Source organism: Oryzias latipes, chromosome 12 (assembly GCF_053564925.1).
Source record: "Oryzias latipes strain Hd-rR chromosome 12, Olatipes_Hd-rR_3.1".
In the NCBI taxonomy this organism is placed as follows: domain Eukaryota; kingdom Metazoa; phylum Chordata; class Actinopteri; order Beloniformes; family Adrianichthyidae; genus Oryzias; species Oryzias latipes.
Window position 1 is genome coordinate 7,310,653 of NC_136248.1, and position 22,317 is coordinate 7,332,969.

The following is a 22,317-nucleotide window of genomic DNA, read 5'->3' on the forward strand; positions in this document are numbered from 1 at the left end:
GCGCTTTCATCTTCTTACTTTATCACCTGATTTAGGCTCCTTGCTATAATACCCAGCTTTCATAGCAGAGAGCAGAAATAAAACAAAAGAAACCAAAGAACATTTCAAAATGTGGTTGGAACGTTTGTGTGAGAAAATATGTGATTAGAGAAATGCTCAAGATGTCTTCAGTAAAAACAATTTGACATGTTTTCATGTGACTCTTGTTCTATGTTGTTCTGTTTGCATTTATATACATTTTTTGAATGAAACGTTTTTTCAAACTCATTTCAGAAGTGTGTAATTGTCAGTTGAATAGAGCATAATCTAAAAAAAATATTGTGGGTTTAATAAAGGTTTTCAGACTGCAAGCAACATGCTGCATAAATAACACATTTTACACATCGCAGAGGCTCAGCATCTTAACCGCTTGTCCCCTGGATTTAACTCCACTTTGAAAAAAACCTCACAGATGTTTCTGCTTTGAAATAGAGATTAAATTACAGTAATTTTGGAGCTGAAGTGATTTGATGTATATTTGGGTCAATAGATGGTCAAGGGGTTAAAAGAGATTCTAATGTAGAAATTGAAATATCAGAGCTCACACCAAACAGTGATTGGTAGACTAGGTGGCTTATGACTGATATGTGTGGTTGATGTTGATTTTTACTTTAGGTAAAACCAAATGCGTCAAAATAAAAAAAAATTAAAAAACTCCATCACTCACCTAAGTTTAAAAACTGTCAATTAAATGTTTAATTAAAAAAAAGAGACAGAAATAATAAACAGATGCATTGTTTATAATATTGAATAAAAAATTGAATAGCCCACCACCACCCAGGAGTTCTGAGCATCCCACCACCCCAACCCCAAGCACGAGCCAAGGCCCCCCAAGGGAGACCCGCCCCACGCTCCAGGCAGCCACCCAAGGCAGGGGTTTTTGTGTTGTGAGATAGCTCAGACAACACACAAGAAAAAAGACCTGCCCTGCAGTTTTCCTTCAGCGCTTTGCTGCTAAGCAGCTTCTCATATTCCATAACCTTCATATGTTTTCCTGGTATAAAACAAGGCAGAATTACGGTTTCTTTACTCTTGGAACCACACTTCTTTCCCCTATTTCTGTCATCACAGCTTGTCTTCACATGTGTTGTCATTATCTTTGATGTATCTGCCTGGCTGATGCATTGGTTGACCCCTTCTAGCTGATTGGAAGGAACTGTTTCAGAAACAGTAACTTTCTGTGACAGGAGCAATAACAATAATACAAAAGTATACACATTTAACAGAACAATGAAAAAGAACATATTTTTTTCTGTGTAGTTTACATTTTCTCCTTGTTTAACGCATAGGTTTTCTCCAGGCATGCTTCTTAGGTTAATAGGTTTTTCTAAAGCGCCCCTTGGTGTGTGTGTGAGTATTTGGCCCTGCAACAGACTGGCAACCTGTCCAGGATGTACCCCACCTTTGCTCAACAGTAGCCGGGAAAGGCTCCGGTAACACCCTGACCCGGATAGGGATATATATCCATTAAGAAAACGGATGGATGAACTGACATTTAGATTCTTTCAACATGTAGTAATAAAGCTGCTCATTTCAAAAAACAAATGCGGTGTTTGTTCTTGTCAATTTTAGAGTTCAGCGTTTCCTCCATCTTTTTTGGATTTCATTTGCTTCCTTTGAGGGTCATTACAGTAAATCATCCACCTTCTTTCATCCTCTCCTCTGCATACTCCTCGCTCACACCAACCACCTTCAGATTCATGAACTTCAAATTCATGGTCTTCCTCTAGGCCTCTCTCCTTGTAGCTCCAACCTCAGCATCCTTTTACCAACATCATCACTGATTCTCCTCAGTGTGTTCAAACATCTCATTCTGCTTCACTGCATTTACCTTCAAAACCACATGCTTCTGATGTTCAACAATGCCCTCTACTGGCAAAAAAGTGGTTCACATGACTTTAAACAGGAACTAAACATGAAAAGGGAACTGAACATGGCATCTCTGTTTTTTAGATTGTAATGTTCACAAAAGTATTTTATGAAACTCCCATTAAATTGAAGAAAAATATTTGTTTCTCAAAACTTTGCCAGCCTTTCTGGATTACTTAGAGTGTGAAAGTAATTGAAAGATATGCTCTAAAAAACGTAATGGCAAACATTGACATTAAAGATTCAAAGATTCAAAGGGGTTTATTGTCATGTGCACACTAAGAAACGGGTTTCTCTGCACAATGAAATTCTTACTTTGCTGTCTGCTCCGAATGCCAAAACAAGTATACAGGAACTTGAAAATTCACACAAAACATTCACACACAAAAAAACCAAACACAAGATGTTATGCAAATTCTAAATGTGCTAAGATAGTGATAATAAACAGCAGCAACTAATGAGGATGTGCAAGGTGCAGTTTGTCTTCCAGACTCCTGTCAGCTGTTAAGGAGTCTGATGGCAGGGGGATAGAAAGAGTTCCTGAGTCTGGTGGTCCTGCACTTCACACTCCTGTACCTCCGTCCCGAGGGGAGGAGAGTGAACAGACCACGTTGGGGGTGGGTGGGGTCCTTGATGATGGAGGAAACTCTCCTACAATGGATCCTATGCTTGTAGATGCTCTGCAACGAGGGCAAAGGAGTCCTGGTGATCTTGGACGCAGTCTTCAACACTCTCTGCAGGCGTTTGCGGTCCATGGGGGTAGAGCTGCCATACCACACTGTGATGTAGCTGGTCAGGATGGACTCAACCATGCAGCTGCCTGCATGCAAAACTGCCAGCCTGCCATCCTCATTCTGGTCAAAATAAAACTTGTTACCTGGAACGTAATGTCTGCATTTGGATTCCATCTTCCACCCACCTGCCATTACAAGTTGTGGGTGAACAGGGTGTAGAGGATGGGGCTGAGAACACAGCCCTGTGGTGCGCCAATGTTCGTGATGATGCTGCCTGAAGTCCTGTCCCCTATTCTAACAGACTGAGGCCTGCCAGTCAAAAGGTCCAGGAGCCAGTCACAGATGATGGGGTGTATTCCAAGGGAGAACAGTTTGTGGGGAACGACCGTGTTGAATGCAGAACTGTAGTCGATAAAGAGCATCTGAATGTAGAAGTCTTTACTCTCCAGGTGTGACAGGGAGGTGTGCAGTGCTGCAGCAATGGCATCTGAGGTGGACCTGTTGGGCCGTTATTTATACAGCAGGGGGTCTAGTGTTTCTGGGATGCTGCTCCGAATGTGGGTCAGCATCACTCTCTCAAAGCACTTCATAATGATTGGAGTGAGTGCTACTGGCCTGTAGTCATTCAGGCAGGTGGGAGGCCTCTTCTTGGGGAGGGGAACAATGGTGGTGGTCTTGAAGCAGGCTGAGGGAGAGGTTGAATATGGAGGTGAGAACGTCTTGTCAGCTCGTTAGCACATGCTCTGAGGGCTCATCCAGGAACGTTTTCTGGTCCTGCCGCCTTGCGTGGGTTAATCCTCCTCAGAGCTTTGTAAACCTGGGCTGATGAGGCGACTTGTGGGGGTGAGGGGGGTGTAATGGTGCAAGAGTGTATTGGTCCCTCTGTGTGGGGGCTGGACATCTCAAAGCGGGTGTAGAATGCATTGAGGTCGTCGGGCAGGCTGTCTGCAGCACTGATGGTGCTGCTGTAGTCCATGATGTGCTGCAAACCCCTCCACACGTGGCCAGAGTCGGCAGTGGAATAGAAGCCATCCAGCTTCTCTCTGTACTGCCTCTTTGCTGCTGTGATGGCCTTTCTCAGGCCGTACTTCGCAGCTTTGTACTCAGACTCATTGCCAGGTGTAAATGCAGTGGAGCGAGCACGCAGCATGAGACGTACATGGCCGTTTATACAGGGCTTCTGGTTAGGAAACTTCCTGACTTGGATGCTGGGCACAATGTTCTCCACACAAGTGCTGATGTACTCAGTCACATAGCCAGCATAATCCTGTATGCTGACAGAAGAGTCCTCCACAGTGCCTGCAGCTTTAAACACATCCCAGTCTGTTGTCATGAAACAGTCCTGCAGTGTGCTCTCAGTCTCAGGTGTCCAGAGCTGAACCCGTTTGAGTCTTTGTCTGTAGGCTGGTGTGGAGGTCAACAGGGTTTCCATAATATTTTCTATGATCTTTTCATTATGCATTTCCGGGGTTCTATTATATTTTCTATGTTCTTGTTATTATGCATTCAATGCATTATAAATATGCATGTCTATTGTATTTCAGATATATGCTTAATTCCTGCCCTTAGTAGCAGATAATATGTGCCGAGGTCACCAGTAGGCCTGTTTTTGACTTTTGGTCTGTTTTCTTTCTGTACTGGAGTGTTTCTGGAGACACGACACCTGCAATGCAGACTAAACAAAAACACACCAGTCTATTGACGTATTTTGTATGTTTTCCTCTCCCCTCACTGAATAATAAAAAAAGCCTTTTTGCCTTGAGGACAGAGAGGGGACAGCCAATCCCCTGATTGAACAGCCAATCCCCTGATTGACCTGTTCAACCATCTGATTCTGAGCCACTGCTGCAGTTTGGCATCAGACCCATGATTCTTAGTTCAAACTTAGATGGATTTTCAAAAGACTAAAATGTGTCAACCTGTTGAAGTTAAATTTTTCAAATCTATCCTTCAGGTACCATAAATCTTTGATTTTCTAAAATGAAATACAAGATAACGATTTTTATTTTACACAAGAGGTTTTTGATTTGTTAAAATGATTAGTTGCTTTTTGTTGGATTTTCTTTCTTTAGAAAAACATAAAAAGGTCCGGAGTAAAGTAATATTAGAAATATATGATGCAAGTTTTCTGTTGGGATTCCCATAAATCCATGTGTTTACTTTAACAATGGAGAGTAGGACATTTTGTGTCTTTAACAGGAAAGTGTTGTGTGCAGAATGCATTTCATACCTCTGACAGGAAACATTTGTTGGATTTAGTTTTAAAAGGATTTAACTCGAGGAAAAAATAATCAGACAACAAAAAGAAAAAATGACAGAAACACACAAAGTCTACCCACAAAGCAAACAAGATTTTTTTTAAATGCACAGTAACAATTAATGCAATCTTTGCATTAATCCTTCCCAGTGCACCAGTCATTTACATTACAAGAAAAAACAAAAATAAAACGTGAATTACTGATTGTTTTTCATTCCTTTCAATGAATAATCTTTGGATGTCTCAATATAGAGCAATTTGTGTTTTATCTACCAATTTAGAACACCCACATGTAACAACCAGGAAAAAAAAACTTAAAGGCAAGATATGGTTACTTACACAACTATGCATTATTTTGGGTCAAATTGACCCGTTTTAAAGTTTGAACACCTAGCAAAAATAGTTAAAAGTATTTTTTCAGCATGAAACTTCTTCTACTTGCCTTAATTAGCATAATCAACATATATTATGAAAATGGTTCATCTCACATATGTGCAACCCCCCCTGCATGTTTATATCACATAGATACTGTTCAGGTCAGTTTGACCCAGCAGTCAAACTGGAGGTACAATGATAACTTATTATTATTAGTTTTCCTTTATTTGCAGCTGTGAGACATATTTCATCCTAATCACACACATAGACACACACACAAACACACCCACACACAAGTGCATAGGTGTTATGACTTTTGACAGAAACCATTTATGTTCTTGCAGGAAAACTCAACAGGGGAGGGGGAAAAACATATAAAAGATTCTCTGCATGGGAGTCCTTCCAACATTACACAGGCAGACCTTTACAAAATGAGCAGCAGAAGCAGAACGATGACAGTCCAGGAGGCTCTGGAAGTCATTACTGATCATGATCAGAAGAAGACTATCTTCAGCTAAATTCTGATTCTAATGATTCTGATTTTGAACCAGATGAGGGAATTGATATTCCTGTTCCACCAAGCAAGACATTCATGTCAAAGAATGGTGAAATACATTGGTCTTCATCCCCAAATATGTGTCAGACAAACCTGTCTGCAGAAAACATAATAAAGACAGTGCCAGGGCCCACTAGGATGGCAGTGACTCATGTGACCATGTCAATTCAATTCAATTCAATTCAATTCAATTCAATTCAATTCAATTCAATTCAATTCAATTCAATTCAATTCAACTTTATTTGTATAGCCCAAATTCACAACAACAGTCGTCTCGATGGGCTTCATATCGATAATTGACAAAGTAAAACATAAAATCAAAAGGATCATGAATACATAGAATTCAGTACGAAAATACTAAATCAAACTAACTAAACAGAGTAAACTAAATGGACATCCCTGCCATTAGACCCTCCTTCGCGGTAAGGAAAAACTCCTAATTAAAAAAACGGATTCCGGAAAAAACGAAGAAACCTCTGGGGTGTCCACATGAAGGAGGGATCCTCCCCCAGGACGGACAGGCAATTTACCAGAACTCATAGAGAACAATTAACTTATCTAACTCTACAACTACATATTTAAAGTCCAGCAGACGAGCTTCATCCAAATGGAGTTGGGGGGACAGCCAGGGGCGCAAGTCGAGCCGGAGACAGGATCCAGGTCAAGACAAGTATGACCTGTGCCAAATGTGCAAAATTAATTTGCACATTTGGCACAGTGTGATGACTGCTCACTCTTGTGCTGTGGATGTGCACTGACACACACACATGACTTTATATTGCAATTGCTTGTCTGTTGTATTGTGATTTTGTTTTTTTCTGGTTCACAGTGCATGTACACAAAACAAAATTTCAAGATTATGTTTCAATGTTATATAAAACTATTGTATTTTATATTTTGGTCTCTCAAAAGTAATACAGTAGTGTAAAATGAAAAAAAAAGTTTCAACATGTATAGAATAATTAGTAATGGAGTTAGTAATGAAACATTCACACTGCTTGTTAGGATTTTTTTGGGTTTCAGACATTTTTTAATTAATAAAACATGCACCGGGTCAAATTGACCCAGGAACATCATCTCTGTTCCTCACAAATGAACATAGCAGGAGGGTTAAGAAAAAATAATCAAAAAAGGGGTTGGTTTTATGGTCAGAATTACAAGAAACTCAAGGAAGGTGAAGTAAAAACAATGGCAGAGAAACACTGGTTTTCTGCTTTTACACTGAGCAACATCAATTCCTGACACAAGTTTTTCCAGTTTGTCGATACTAAAGAGTACAAAGAAGTTAATGGAGGGGTGTAATAGTAAAAAATATTCAGATTACAAACTGACATACAATTACTAAAAGTAAAAAAGGTGTTTACAGATTGCCTTAAAAGCTACAATTATTTTTTTACATTACAAATGACTTATTATCTGACTCTTGCATTACTTTTGAATTAGGGTCATCATAAACCTCAAATTGCTTAGTCTCTGAAATTAGGTTTTATGGGGTGATAGTGACTTTTGCACGTCCAGACTACCCTAAAGCTGTAATTTAAAATGGATCAAATGAAAGCAAGATGACAGTACAGCACATGAAAAAACTGCAGGAAAAAAGTCATGACAGATGCAACATGATTGCCTGGCTTAACTGTGAGTATACCTGGTCTATTTATAAATAAATAACAACTAAAGTCATGAGAAAGTCCTCTTTTTTGTTCTGTAGCCATTTTAAAAATCCTATGGGTTGTAGAAAACGTCAACATAAAAGGTCAAGCACAAAGTGAGCATAAAGGATGTAGCTTATGATTAATAGAAAAAGCAAAGTGCATTAGAAGAGCTAAGAAAGAGGAGTCTGTGGTCTTTAATGGTTCTAAAAAACAAAACTTCACAGAAAATGTGGTTTAATCATAAACTTAAAAAAGCTCCAAGTGACAATACACAAAATCTTGCTAGAAAATTTCTGATGTTAAATGCCTCATGGTCCTCCTGATTTAAACTATTTGGTAAGTGGTTGGTAATAGATGTAAGAGTAACAAGTGTTTTTCAATCTGTGCAGAGTGAAATGTTACAGACATTCAATTCTTGGTCAGAATTATCATGAGCATGTTATCAGGTGCATGTTTGCTTATATTTTTTTATATCCGTGGTGCCAGTGCATTTTTCTTGGTCCAACTGACCCGAAGAAAGGTTAGAATTAGGTTAATACGTGCTAACAACATTTTAGCCGCGGATGAGCTTAAACTGGAATAACATCAGCCTTTATTTTGTCTGGTCCCGACTGGTAACACAAATTCACATGATTGTTTGCACGGTTTCTCAGGACTGTTAATTATAAAAGCCGCCTCCGCCTGTCTCAAAGCCACTTTTCTGCTTGGAGATACGAATCTCCCGGGAGACACGGTTCTCCAAAGTCCGGCAGAGTGACGGACTGCAGCCCAAAGCCTCCCCCACGAAGCTACAAGTCCGGCTGCTCTGCTCAGAGACATGCACATGCAATGTGTGAACGCACATGCAGTGGGCAAGTAACCCCCCCACACACACACACACATACAAAATTTGACAACATCCTTTTGTGTTCCCTATCTTCTATTTAGCCATTTTACACAAAAATGCATGAATTTCATAAACTTGTATTACAGGGGGGTCAAAATCAGTCGCACTGGGGGGTTAAATTAAAAACACACTTTAGGTTTTGGGCTGAAGAAGATAAACATTTACTGAACACACTAAAGCTAAACTTTTAAACCTTTTAAACCTTTAATACGGAACTTTTTTTTTTTTTTTTTTTTTTAACTTGTCCTGTCCAACAGCTGGGCAGACAGATGAGAGCTGAGGGCCTCTTGTGTTGGACATATTTTGCTTTAACAAGAGGGGTTATTAATCTTCTGACAAACCAAAGGTATGTCTGAATAAACCCCTTTTGTAATTGAGGCCAAACTTTTTTAATTTCAGTCATGTCTGAAAATCTTTGGTGTTGGACCGGACGGAAAAGGAAAGAGGGGAAGAAGAGAGAGGGACGCTAGAGAGAGGGGGGGGTAGGGGGTGATAATAGGAGGGGAAGGGGGATAAGACCATGAAGCAGCATAAAGCAACAAGTTTACTGGTTGTTAATCATTATGGTAAGGTTCAAATGGAGTACAAAAAGGGCGGGGCCCGTCCACACACACACTCAAATGTTATAAACACACCTGCTAGCTGCAAAAATGTCCACCTGTCGACATGTACACAAAACAGATAGTGTTCACACGCATACTTATGCCTTAAAACCAACTAGTGTAAAATATTTCAGTCATTCAGTCATGCAAGCTATTAGTGCAAAGGTGAGCTAACACCAGTGCTCAGGTGAGGTTTTATGTTCTTCTAAAATGGATGGTGGAACGTGAAAAGAAGGAGGGAGAGTGCCCAGCCATCCCCACCCCAAGACCCCCACCGCAGCAGCAGCGGCAGCCGGAATCCCCCCAACGCCACACGGGAACCGGCAGCGAACAACCGCCGCCCGGGCGACCAAGCCCACCACCCAGGCCAGGGCCAGCAGGGCCGCCGCAAGGCCCCCAGAGCCAGAGGCCAGGGAAGCACGGAGGGAAAGAGAGCGCCGCCCCAGCCCAACCAGGAGAGCAGCCCCCCCGCCGCGCCGGGAGAACCCAACGCAGAGCCCCACCGGAGAAGGACGCCCACAGCCCCAAACGAGCACCCCACCACCACCCAGGAGTTCCGGGCATCCCCCCGCTCCAACCCCAGGTACGAGCCAGGACCCCCCAAGGGAGACCCGCTCCGCACTCCAGGCAGCCATCCGCCCGGCCCACGGTTGGTCCAGGGAGGAGCGAGGCAGGGGGCCCGCCGCCCCCGCCCAGGAGGGGGGAACCCCGGGGAAAAAAAGAGGGCCCACAAGGGGTGTTATAAATATGGCCCGACCAGGCTCGGCCACAGTTGGAAATTTGGCGGGGCCCAGCACTCAGGAGCAAGGACCAGAACCCACCCCCCAGGGACCAGACACCCCCGGCTCAGATGTAATGTGAACTCCCCCACCGCGCGGAGAGAGCACCGCCGGGCCCAGGAAGCCGGCACCCCGGGGACACGGCCGCTGTTGCAAAGGGGCCCGCAACCCCCACCAGGGAAGAGGCAGGGGACAGATGGACCCAGGTCCCACCTTCCTTGCAAAATGTGTGTGCGTGTATGTGTGTTTGAGATGGTGTGTGTGTGCATGTGTGTGTGTTTATGTTGGGATGTATATATTGAGGGGGGAGGGGTGTGTGTACTAAGGGGGGTGCAGTTAAAATTGGCGGGTAGGGCACTAAGGGGACATCTCCTGATTACTCACAGTGAAGTCCCCTCACCCTCCCCAACAAAGGGGCCCTAAATGTCTAAGGTGCGGTTAAAATTGGCGGGTAGGGTGCTAGGAGGACATCCGCTGCTTGCTGGCAGTGATGTCCAAGCACCCCCCCTACCAAAGGCCCTACATGTCTAAGTTGCAAATAAAACCGAAAGAGGGGGGGCCCACTCCATACGGCAACCATAGAAGGGGGGCCACTGCCTAGTAAACCCCCCCCAAGGCTCATCGCAGGCTAAGCCCCCCACCCCCTCACCCTATTATGAGGTTATATGAGGAAGGGGGTAATTTGGGGACAGCTGATAGACTGTCCCCCGGTGGTCAAACAGCTGTCCCCCGCCCCCCCCCCCCCGCCCCCCAGCAAGGGGGCCAGGCCCACCCAGCCCAGGGGCCCCACCCCCGGAGGCGCCGACACCCCAGGCCCAGCACCACCCCCCCCCACACAGAGAGAGAGGAGCCAGAAAGCGCCGGCCCCCCCCGGAGCAAGCCCAGGCCCCCACCCCCAAACGCCGGCCCTAGAAGAGCTCTGGTCAGGCCTCGACGGGACCGAGGCAGCCAACCGGCCGGAACTTTTTTAACATAAATATAAATAAAAACAGACAGAGACATTAATCCAGAATAACTCAAGTTAAAGCTTCAATAACGTATCATATTTTGCTCTCCAAAAAAATATATTCTGTCAAAATTATACAAATATGAACATGCTGTAGAACAAAAGAAACAAAGCCTGGAAATATTAATAATAAGAAATTACAAATCAAAAAATTCCGTTTTCTTTGCTCTTTTATCATTTTTTAGAGCTGGACTCCTGCATCATTTTAGCAATAATTTCTTGGTGTGTGACGTCCTGTGTGTGTCTTTATGAAACATATCAGAGGGATTGGATAAAAAAAAACTTATTGTGAATATTATTTTTAGGTCTTATAAAACATTAAAAAAACTAAATCATAGAACTCATCAGTGGGATTACTCCAAAAATATTTGGCTTTTCCCTAATTTTGTGCAACACCAACAGTAGAAATCCTCAATAAACCTCAATCCATTAGTTTATTTATGATCTCATAAAGTGCACCTGTTCTCCTGCTGTCTTTATGTCAAATACTGACACCAACTAAATGACAGAAAAGACACGTAATAAAAATATCTACAATAGTTGGTAAATAATGACATTATTAACATGAGCTGCTGAGTGATCCATCAGCATGTGATGATCCAGGTGTTAAGGTGGGCTGCGCTCCTCGCAGCCTGCGCCCACCACCCCTCCCCTTGCTTCTGACACACGTCTCTATGACAGGAGCGCGCAGCTGCGGCCTAGAGTTGATTGTTAGAGTGAAAAAGACACCAAATCACCTATGTTAGTGTGATTCACCCAGCCACCGGTGAGTTGCACCCCCCTCTCAAATTTTTTGACTTGTTAGGTTCCAAAACCTACCGCAAAGAGGTGTGGGCGCAAGTGTCTTGCAGCGGAGGGCGGCGGTCACGTGCACGTTGGGTCTGCTGTGTCGGAGCAGGGAATTGTGGGAAATAATCCCCATTGCCTGCTCTGATCGAAATTGGGTTGAGCACGGGTTTTTCTTCTGCGTAATTCCTTTTCATGTGGATGTTTTACGTTGTTTCACTCTTAGTTATTAACCATAAGTGTGGAGAGGGGAGAGGATTAACAAATAGGTGCAACGGTCTCTGTCAGACGTGTCAAAATAAAAGCGTAAAGTGTTGACTGCTGCAGGCATGTCAAAAGAAAAGCTGAAAGACTCCTCTTTGACTTAGGTATTCCCTTTTGTGTAACATTGCCGGCACAGAAAATGCTGCTCCTATGAAGTGCCTGGGCCACCGCCCACCTCGCCCATATCAAAAACCGCCACTGCGCACACGAGTGCACAACAGTACGAGCACAATTGAATAATCTAATACGAGCGCAAGGAGTACTAATCTACATTCAAAGTTAGGCCCAAAACATTCCTTTTTGGACAGGCTCATTGCCAGACAAGCTAGTAATCAGAGAATATTAAACTTACATGTTTAAATTAAACTTAACAATAACAATTAGTTTTTAGTTGGCTGCTAGAAGTTTGAAGCTGGGTAAACTATGGTGCGTTGTGGTTCTTTCCTTTATTCTTGTCATCTCCTCTCCATCTCTCCTCTATTCTTGATCCTTATTAATCATTTAGTTCTCCATGCCTCTGTTTGGTGCAGTGCGATTCATGTACTCTCCCTTTTGCTTCCAGATACCAGTTGGCTCATCCCTGCTCCTGTACCTGACCAAGTACCTCGTCTGGGGCTTGCCTCTACTACTGCTCCTACACTTGGCTGTGCATCCTGTCTCCGGCTCGTCTCGTGCCCCCATCCGCCCCCCAACTCAATCTGGATGAAACTCATCTGCTGGACTTTAAATATGTAGTTGTTGGGTTTGGTAAGCTCATCCTTCTCTAAGAGGTCTGGTACATCGCCTGTCTGTCCTGGGGGAGGATCCCTCGTTCATGTTGGCACCCCAGAGGTTTCTTCTTTTTCAAATCAGTTTTTCCTTACTGCGCAGGAGTGTCTAAGGGCAGAGATGCCTAGCTTAGTTTAGTCTGTTTAGTTAGCTCAGTTTAGTATTTTCCTATTAAATCCCATGTACTCATGAACCTTTTGATTTTATGTTTACCTTATTATTACCTGTACGAAGCCCATTGAGATGACTGTTGTTGTGATTTTGGGCTATACAAATAAAATTGAATTGAATTAAATTAATCCGTGCGCACGGTTTATCAGATTTTAATTCTTTTTTAATCCCTGGCACCTGGAGGGCTCCGTATCCCTACGACCCCGTGAATATTTACAGTTTGTTAACAGGGATAATTTCGTATTCAAGACAAGCAAGAGTTGCATTCAAAACAAAGACTAATCCTGTTCAAAACAGACACGTCAAATTATATGTGGTATTCATATTTTTTTATTTGAAGTTGTGCACAAAGTATTAGTTTTGTATTTATACACGTGTTTTGTATTGACAGTTATCTTACCCAATACTCGCCCATCTTGTTTTCTACTTCACAAATAAAACATTTTCTGAACAGCATATTTTTCTCTGTTCATTAATCACAAAGATGTGAATAAAGAAATACTCAGAAGTACAATTTTTAGCCTAATTTAAAATAAAAATATCCTCCATCAGAATTTATTTTTTAATTTTTTATCGAAATGAGGTCATTAAAAGGTTTTCTTATGTGGCTAGAGAGTAGAAAAAACGAATTAAACTTGAATGCCACATCGTCCGCAAAAAACGTAGGACGTGACGTGACAGACGTCTGGAACGTCATGACGTCAGTTGAAAGAGGGCGCCTCGCTGCTGGCGGCGAGTTTAAAGAGTCCCGACTGGAAAGAGCGGCATCCATCCCCGCAGTTTAAGGCGCCAGAGAAGATGTCCAGCGACAGGTACGGACTTCACAGCTGCTACGTTTAGCTAAGAGACTGCTTCGCTATCAAACACATTTACAATCCTTTCTGTTATTTAGACTTTTGAAATGTTTTCGCGCGTGCATCTCCCATCACCGTTGACATACTAGCCTAGGTCGCTCAGATCGCTCGTGTTAATCATCTTTCGGCATTTCTCGGATGCTGATCGCGGTTGTTTTTGTGGAGAAATCTGCTAACATCATGTTGTTGTTTAGTGAGTCGCTGATCCAAAGAGATCTGCCTGAAAACTCAAGCTGATGACCGATACCGCGCTTTTCTCCACGCAGGCCTCCACTCTTTTCATGATTAACTTTATTCATTGGGGTCATCTGTGGCTGAAATTCCATTTTCCATTTCAAACCCCCAGCAGTGCTGCATCTGTGCATTTTGGAAGATAAATGACGGCGCGTTTGTTTGAAAATTTGCGCGGTCCCGTCGCTTGTTGTTGTGTCCACGTCAAATATGGCGGGCGCGCACAGATCCCCGTCTTGAAGGAGCTGGTGAATCTGTTCCTGCAGGTTTTCTGGTTCAGATCCACGCAGCACTGACTCATCCGAAGGCTCGAACTCTATCGTTTCCAACTGTCTCTTCTCCATCCAGCATGCCCTTGCGGGATCTGCCACGCGCGGGCCTCCAAAGCCACGCGCTGTCTCAGTCCGCCAGGCTGCACAACAAGCGCAAGTCCAGAGGCCACCTGAGCCAAGGCCTGGACACCGAGTGCACCCCAACAGAGCTCATCCAGCAGTGGTCCCCCCCACAGAAGCACCAGAGAACCGCCTGCAAGGGCAAGGAGAACGACCAGCACACGTTTGTCCTCGCCAGGAGACCCAGGAGAAAGAAAGACTTCAGAGGAGGTGATCAGGCTGCTGCTCAGAGGGCTGCAGGGCTGGGATGTCAGCTGTCTCACTCTGTTCTCCTTCAATCCTACAGGCATTTCATGGGATCATCTGCCAGACGAGCTGCTGCTCAGGATCTACTTCTACCTTCCTCTTCAGGACCTCCTTCGAGTCTCTTTAGTCTGTAAACGCTGGCATCGTTTGGCGTGAGTCTCTGTCACTGAATGTCACACAAATATGCAGTCCAGTTTCATTTTCTATTTTAGCCCCAGTTTCAACATGCAGATTTATTTGGTTTTTCAGAATTTTCACTCTTTTTTTTAAATTACCCACTCTGATGAAAATGCCGTTTTTGACATGTTCTCGAGCCATTTTTCAGATGACGGAGGACATGAATGAAGAAAATCAAGCTTAAAAATGCATTTCTGAGTATTTCTTTAGTCAAACTGTTGTAAATAAGGAGCAGACAAAAAAATGCAGTTGGAAAAAGATCGTATTTGTGACGCACTGCAGGCGAGCCAGAAGCTCCCTGTTCCGCTCCATTCTTGATGCATTCGAATGGATCCATGTACGTCTTTCTGTTCTTTGTCCGAGCGAGCCGGCATCTGCCTCAAAACTGTATGGCTCGATAGCTTTAGTGTTGCTCGGCGCCAACAGTCCCGCCCACAATTCAGAGGTGAATTTCGAATGAACTCCTGCTGTCCTTTTGTTTTGCCTAAAAGCAGCATAATCCTGATCAAAGACCCCTCAGGATGCTTAGAAAATAGATCGGAGTGGGTTTTTAACTTAAAATAGGTTTTGAGATTCTGATGAACATGAAAGACTTCAGTACTACAGATGTTCAGTCTGCCACACAGTTTTCATTAGCTTCAACCCCAGAAGCGCCTCTTTGTGTGTGATGATTGTTTGCCGGTGTGAGAGCACTCTGCTTGTGTTTTCATCAGGTTTGACGAGTCTCTGTGGCAGAGCGTGGATCTGCAGGGTCTGACCAACATGGGTCCAGCTCTGCAGCAGGTGCTGAGGACCGGAGTCCGCCGCCTGCGCTGCCCGCGCGCCTTCGTCGAGGAGCAGCAGTTTGCAGGAACAGAGTGAGCTTTGCAGATGGTTGGACCTAGGCCTGCACAATAAATGGCAAATTTATTGCTTGCTATTATCATCGCAACATGGATCACTGATACTGCAAATTGCACGTTTTCCTCATATCATGCAGCCCCAGTTGGACCACAACCATCTGGTCCAGTTTTTTTTTTTTTTTTTGCAGACCTGTTTTCCAAGCACTATCCTCACTTTTTAGATGCTCAAGCTGAGCGATTAGACACGAAGACACACCAGTGAGCCACAGACGCCTTCCTTCACTGCAGGACCTTTTCTCTTTTTGTCCAGACCTCTGCAGCTGCTGGACATGGACCTGTCCAGTTCCATCATCCCCATTTCAGCTCTTGAGAGCATCACCTGCCGCTGTCTCCGCCTGGAGCGATTGAGCCTGGAGGGTCTGCAGCTCTCAGACAACATCATCAGGTGAACAAATGGTTGTAGTTTGGTTTATATCCACCATGCTTCAGAGTCGAGCTTCTCTTCAAGGCCTCCGGGTGCTACTTTGCCGTTCACGGTTGGTTTGGTCATCAGACTCATGTCAAACTCTTTGTTGCAGGAGTCTTGGGAACAACGTCGGCCTGCAGCAGCTGAACCTGAGCGGCTGCTCCGGCTTCTCTGCTTCTGTTCTGGCTGACATGCTCAAGTCCTGCTGCAGGTCAGTGAACGCCTCTAAAAAAACGCACAAAACTTAAAAATAAAGTAAACTAATTCATGTATGTGATGAGTTGATTTTGCATGCTATATTAGTGTTGTCATTGTGTCCTCGTGGGTTTTGTTTTGCAGGATAGAGCAGCTAAACATTTCATGGTGCGGCTTCAACAAGGACCACGTGAAAAGTGTTGTTAGTAATGTCAGCCCCAGAGTCGTCAGCCTGAACATCAGCGGGTACAGAGAGAGCCTCACGTTAGACGGTAAGCCGTGGAAACCTGATTCCATAGGAAGGGGACTCCTCCATCAGTTCTACATCAGAAGTGCCTTCGAGGAGAAATTCGACTGACGGTTGATCACACTGGTTTTTACAACAGCAAAGCTGTTTGAGGCTTTGTTTGCTTAACCAACCAATCCAGAGGATGGAAACAGAAATCAGACAACACAAGCTGTTATAGCTTAGTCACAACTGCCCTCACGGGTCTATATGGAGCATGTGGGGGGGCCCGCACATAACGTCAAGGTTGTAGATCACCCAGTGAGCCCATAGCCCATCTTCAAATCCTCCAGTCTGCACATAAAGCCTGTTAGTGCTGTTCAAATGATTAATGCTGTTATAGTTTAGTGTTTTCCTTTTTAATCGGATCTGATTTCCACAAAGTCTGTAATCAGGACCCCTGTTAGTAAAGTTCTTTCTTTATTTTTACATTTAAACTCAAGGTGATAATGCATACAGGGGGAAATGGAAGTGTGACCAAACTCTATGCATTACATTTTTTTAGTTTTATTTTCAATTTTCTTTTCCTGCAATGCCAAGTGTGATAGTTTCTGGGAATAATCATGAAATCTTTTTGCTGTCACTGATGGGAATGGCGTGCGTGTTTTACAGATGTAAAGATCCTGGTTGACAGATGTCCTGAAGTTCAACACCTGGATTTGAGGTACCGTCCCGCTCCAGCCCAGAGAAACAGAAACACCAGATGCGTTCATTCAGAACTGCTCTTCATTAAAGTCCCACTCCGATCATCTATTGTAAAAGGGTTCCCAGTTGTCTTTTAAGTACGCTTATGCTGTTTTTAGCAACAATCAAAAGCCTGTGTGGTTCTCTAGGACACAGAGCAGTTATATAGAAATCCACCTCTGAGTTGTGGATGGATTTGTTGGTGCTTAATTATCTTTATATATCTCCATCATGAGAAAAATCCCACAAAAACATTTTAAAAACACAGTTTTTAATTGGAGTGGGTCTTTAAGTAAAGGGTTCTCCTCAGATGAACTGGATTCCTAAGTTCTGTCTCTATCAGAATTTCACTAAGTCTTTGTGTTTCAGTGACAGCACCCTGCTGATGGCTGACAGCTTCCTGGTTCTCAAACAGCTGAAGGATCTGCAGCACCTGTCCCTGAGTCGCTGCTATCACATTCACCTGGCTGCTCTCACGTAAGTCCTCACCTGGAGCTGCAGGGTGGATCTTCAGCGTCCTCCGTCCTAATGAATCATTGCAATGAGAGAGGATTGGACCACAATGGACCATGCTCATTAAACATGAACCAGGATATTCAGTTGGTCCTTCTTTTCAGTCACCTGTAGGTGGTAAAATTAAGTCTTTTTTAAAATTTGATTGGGATTAAATGTAATCGTCACAGTAAGCCGTAAGGCTGTAGCTTTGTCTCTTTACAGTTCAGTAACCCCTGACTCATCATTCTTTAGATGCATATAGGATCATGTGCTCTGTTCTTTGTTTAAATATAAGCTCTTTGCAGAAAAAGGGTGGAAATGTGTAAATGCTGATTGTTGGCTGAAAAGTGAAAATCTGGTTGGTTTGAACAAATTGAAGTTCTGCAGACTCAACTTTCTGTGTTCTTCCTGCAGGGATCTGGGACAGACGCTGCCCTCTCTGCGCCTGCTGGACGTCTTCGGCCTCGTGCAGGACAACCAGCTGCCGTCTCTGAAGAAGGAGATGCCTCACGTCAGCATCAACTCCATGCCTTTCTCTAGTGTGGCTCGCCCTACGCCCGCCAGCAAACTCCCGGGGTCCCACGGCGACCGCAGCATGTGGAACAGGAAGTGCCGCCTCAGCTTCCAGCTCTGACCGCGGACTCAGTCCTGTTTTGTTTTTTTAAAGGGACAGTTTGAGCTGCAGAGCAGGATCTACATGTCAGTTCTAGACGAGGCTTTAATCTCTCTGGTACCAATGACCCATCAGTCCTCGATGCTATGTTGGCAAACTCAAAGAGAATTGTGTCATTTAGAAAACATTTGAAGGTTTAGCCACGTGTAGTAAGTTTGAAAGCATTTTAAATCTGTTGAATGTTCTAATAATGTTAGAACTTTTAAAAGGACGACACTCGGATCAAGGCATGACCGGAAAATGCTTTTGTTCTTTGCTGCTGTTTGAAAGGAATCGGTGAGCGGTTTTCCTTTTGCTGTCAAATGTCTGGCTTTAGTTGGTGCTGAAAGCAGTGTTATGTCATTGTTGGATGATGGGAGGAGCCTTGTTTGTGGTTCCAATTCCCTAAGGCTGTTATTTTTTTTTTATGCCTCTGTTCTAAGTCAGCATTTAATGATCCTTTTTAATGGATTTTACCTTCAGCGATTGTTGGTTATCTGTTCTCATGTGTTTGCTTTTAGAGTCTGAAGCACAGGAACCGAACAGCCAATGATGCTGCAGGAGGATTTCACAAAGGTTATATTTTTGTAGTAATCAGACTGATATCTCTAATGCTCATTCATGATGACTCAAAGGTTTGGAATGCAAATGAACTACCCATTAAAATCCCTTTTCTTACCCTTTCTTGTCTTTTATGTCACCTAAAGCATTTTTAAAGACGTCCTTTGAATCAAATCGCTGCTTGGTTAAAACTCTTAACTGCACGTTATATCCGAAAAACATTCCTTCTTGATAAGGAAGGTGGTCCTCTGAGGGCACTAGTTTTACAAAATATAGTTTTGTCCTCACTTTTCTTATTTTTGTGCTCTAGGTTCTTTAGTACTCCACATTATTTTTGATTCAAAAGAAGTGGAAAAATTCAATGGAATTGATTTTTGTCTCCTCTTAATTTGAAAATGCTTTGCTTTCCGAGTTGGTCAGGCATCACATCATTTTGTGTCAAAATAAAAAACAAGCTAAAAAATCCTTGTGTATAGCGAAAACTAAAAACCAGCTTAGGGATGAGGGAAGAACCATCCACCCCCCCCCCCCCCCCCCCCCCCCCCCATTTGGAGCCTCCTGGAGGAGGGAAGGAGGTTGTCACTTAAGATTTTACAGTACATGGCTCCGCCCATCCTCCCATCTACACAATGAAGTAGTCTTTTGCAGAAAAACACCCCAAAGCATAATGCTTCCACCTCCATGCTTGACAGTGGGGATGGTGTTCTTGGGGTCATCAGCAGCATTTCTCTTCCTCCAAACACGACAGGCGTGCACATGTACCTTCTTAAGCAGGGCAACTGTGCCAGCTCTGAAAGATGTTATTCCAAAGGGTTTTCTGTGTGACTGTGGTTCCAGTTGCTTTGAGATCATCAACTAACTCCTGCCTTGTTGTTTTAGGCCGATTACTGGTCATGTTGCACCAACAGTTGTCCCCTTAACCCTCCAGCTTCCTACTGATGGTTTTGTAGTTTATTCCGGTCTTTTGCAGGTCTACAATCTTCTCCTTTAAATCCACCAAAAGCTCTTTAGTCTTTCCATGTTGGACAGTTTGGATTCTGACTGACTGATGGAGCATCAAAGAAATTAAAACCGGATAACTGCTGGTGTTGACGGACTGATTCTGTGGACAGGTGTCTTTTTTACAGGTAATAAGTTTAGATGTCTGCATCCAAGTGGCAGGTTGGTTATGAGAGTCTAACTGGTCTATGTGAGCCAGAGCGCTTAATGTAGTGCAAGTGGTTCAAATAATTCTGTCCTTCAATGAAATGCAAATAATTTTATATAAATTCTTTGAAGTGGATTTCTTGATTTTCCATCTTTCACTGTTTAAATGAACCTACCATAAGAATGAAAGACAACTTATTTTTAAAGGGGCAAACCTAAAAATCAGCAAAGCATCAACTAGTTATTTCCTTCAAAGTGCTTCTCATTAGAATGGGTTAAAGCAACACACTATTTAGCTCAGTATCGGAGGTTATCTGACTGGATGAGAAAAAATACCCCTTTGCTGAGCTATCAATTCAAAGCTGCAGGTTCTGGGTCTTCATTGTGTCCAGATTACACAAGCAGGATTTGGCATAAAATCTTGTGTGAATGTGTGTGTGTGAATTGTGACCAATGAGTTATATCACTAGAGTAGACATCACGTGGTTCCTCATGGGAGGAGAGCACCGCCATCTTGGTGAGGTCAAGTTACTGCTGCAGTGAATGCATTTGAACACATTTTTTGCATAATACCAGTTCATTGTTTGTGTTTCAACTGCTAAAATCAGAGAACTGAGTCCATGAAGGAGGAAGTATATAATTTCACAGATAAGTATTATAATTTTTTTTCTTTTAATGCTGCAGGGGCTTTATTAATAGAACACATGTTGACATGCATGATGCTGCAGGGTTATTATCAACATGCTGCATGATGTACGGAGAATTTGCTGTCAACATAAATGTACATTTTATTTTGCTAAACCTGTATACAGCATACTAGGCTATTATAGAAATATAGATTTATACATACATACTATTCAGACTTAAGGAAAAAGTGGATCTTAGCAATAAAAAGAGCTAACCCAGATGGATCACTGTGGTACCAACTAGTAATACAGTCTGACTGTTCAAAACATTTTGTGGAAACACATTTTGATGAGAGGCCAGACTGTTTGCTTGAAACCCGACACCATAGCATCTGTGTTACACAAATTGATCACTCACATGAATCAGTATAAATCTATTATTTTTCTTTGTTGTTGTTATTTTAGGGTAAATCTATTGTTCACTTTTGGACTTCTTTTGAATATTTATTTTATTATTATTATTATTATTATTATTATTATTATTATTATTATTATTATTATTATTATTATTATTATTATTATTATTATTAATATTAATAGACTTATATTTTATTATTTATTGACTTATTATGTATGTACTGCTATTATTTATTGTTTGTATTGACTTGCTATTGATTTATTATTATTATTATTATTATTATTATGTATTATTATTATTATTATTATTATTATTGACTTATTGTTGGGTTTTTCTAAATAATTTAAATTACATGTCAAAGAGGTCTAAAACTCCTAAATGTTTACAAATAATTTTTTTAAAATTCTTTGTAATAATTTTTTTATTTGTAAGAAGTCCTGCAAAAATGCCTTTTCATTAAAGTTTGTGCTTTTAAGGCTGACTGTTTCTCTTCTTTAACAACAACAAATTATGTATATATATATATATTATATATATAAATATAATATATTTACATATATGTATAAATATATATAAATTGTAAAAACATATATAGTATATAAAAGCTACTTAGACACCACTAAAAGCAATAGAAATCATTGTCATGTGGGCGTCGTCGACCTCACCAAGATGGCGTCACGCTCCGCCACCGTCGGCCAGGCTTCTAAAGCGGGCGTGTCTCCTCTAGTGATATAACTCATTGATTTTGACTGTTAAGCGCTTTGGGCCTTCGAGGAAAGTAGGAAGCGCTACACAAGTACACGCTATTTACCATTTTTCTGATGATGGAGGTGTCATGGTTTGGGTTTCTTTGTATTGGTTTTTGCTTTCTGTCTTGTTCTGTCATGGTTGAGTTCTGTTTCCTGTTTTATTTTGAAAGGCTTCCTGTTTTGTCATGTTTTTGAGTTTTACTTCCTTGGTCCCATTCTGCCCTGATCATGTTCACCTGTGTCTTGTCATTCCTGTTTGTATTTAAGTCTTGTCTCTGCCTTCCTCTTGTGCTGGTCCATTAATGTCTGTAACGTCTCCACCCTGACTCTCTTCTGCCATGTGTTCATGGTTTACCACAGTGAGTTTAGTTTTTTGTTTCCCTGCTTAGCAGCACCTTTTGTTAGGTTAAAAAATCCCTTGGCCTGGAACTGTGTGCTTCCGTCTCTGCATTTTGGGTCCTTCACGCTACCACAGCCTGACAGGAGGAGTATATTTCAAAAAAGAAAAAAAAAGGCTTGAAATAGCATTTCTAATTATTCCTTATTCAAATCA

At 42.5% G+C, this 22,317-nt stretch overlaps 2 protein-coding genes and 1 long non-coding RNA gene across 4 annotated transcripts in view; all 3 read left to right on the plus strand.

The window, feature by feature from the left end:
* The window catches only part of LOC101167971 (stomatin), a 267,426-nt gene that overhangs the window by 79,867 nt on the left and 165,242 nt on the right, over positions 1 to 22,317 (plus strand). The window lies entirely within an intron of this gene.
* On the plus strand, positions 13,406 to 18,942 carry skp2 (S-phase kinase-associated protein 2, E3 ubiquitin protein ligase). Its single transcript, XM_004075062.5, has 10 exons — positions 13,406 to 13,556; positions 14,178 to 14,431; positions 14,508 to 14,619; positions 15,358 to 15,501; positions 15,797 to 15,931; positions 16,065 to 16,163; positions 16,292 to 16,419; positions 17,046 to 17,097; positions 17,487 to 17,594; positions 18,027 to 18,942. The coding sequence occupies exons 1-10, from the start codon at positions 13,543 to 13,545 to the stop codon at positions 18,244 to 18,246; spliced, it is 1,266 nt and encodes a 421-aa protein (XP_004075110.1). The 5' UTR covers positions 13,406 to 13,542; the 3' UTR covers positions 18,247 to 18,942.
* The window catches only part of LOC144996340 (uncharacterized), a 46,546-nt gene continuing 45,562 nt past the window's right edge, over positions 21,334 to 22,317 (plus strand). For both annotated transcript variants that reach the window (XR_013659331.1, XR_013659332.1), the window contains exon 1: positions 21,334 to 22,123. This is a non-coding gene — a long non-coding RNA (uncharacterized LOC144996340). The remainder of the gene's footprint in view (positions 22,124 to 22,317) is intronic.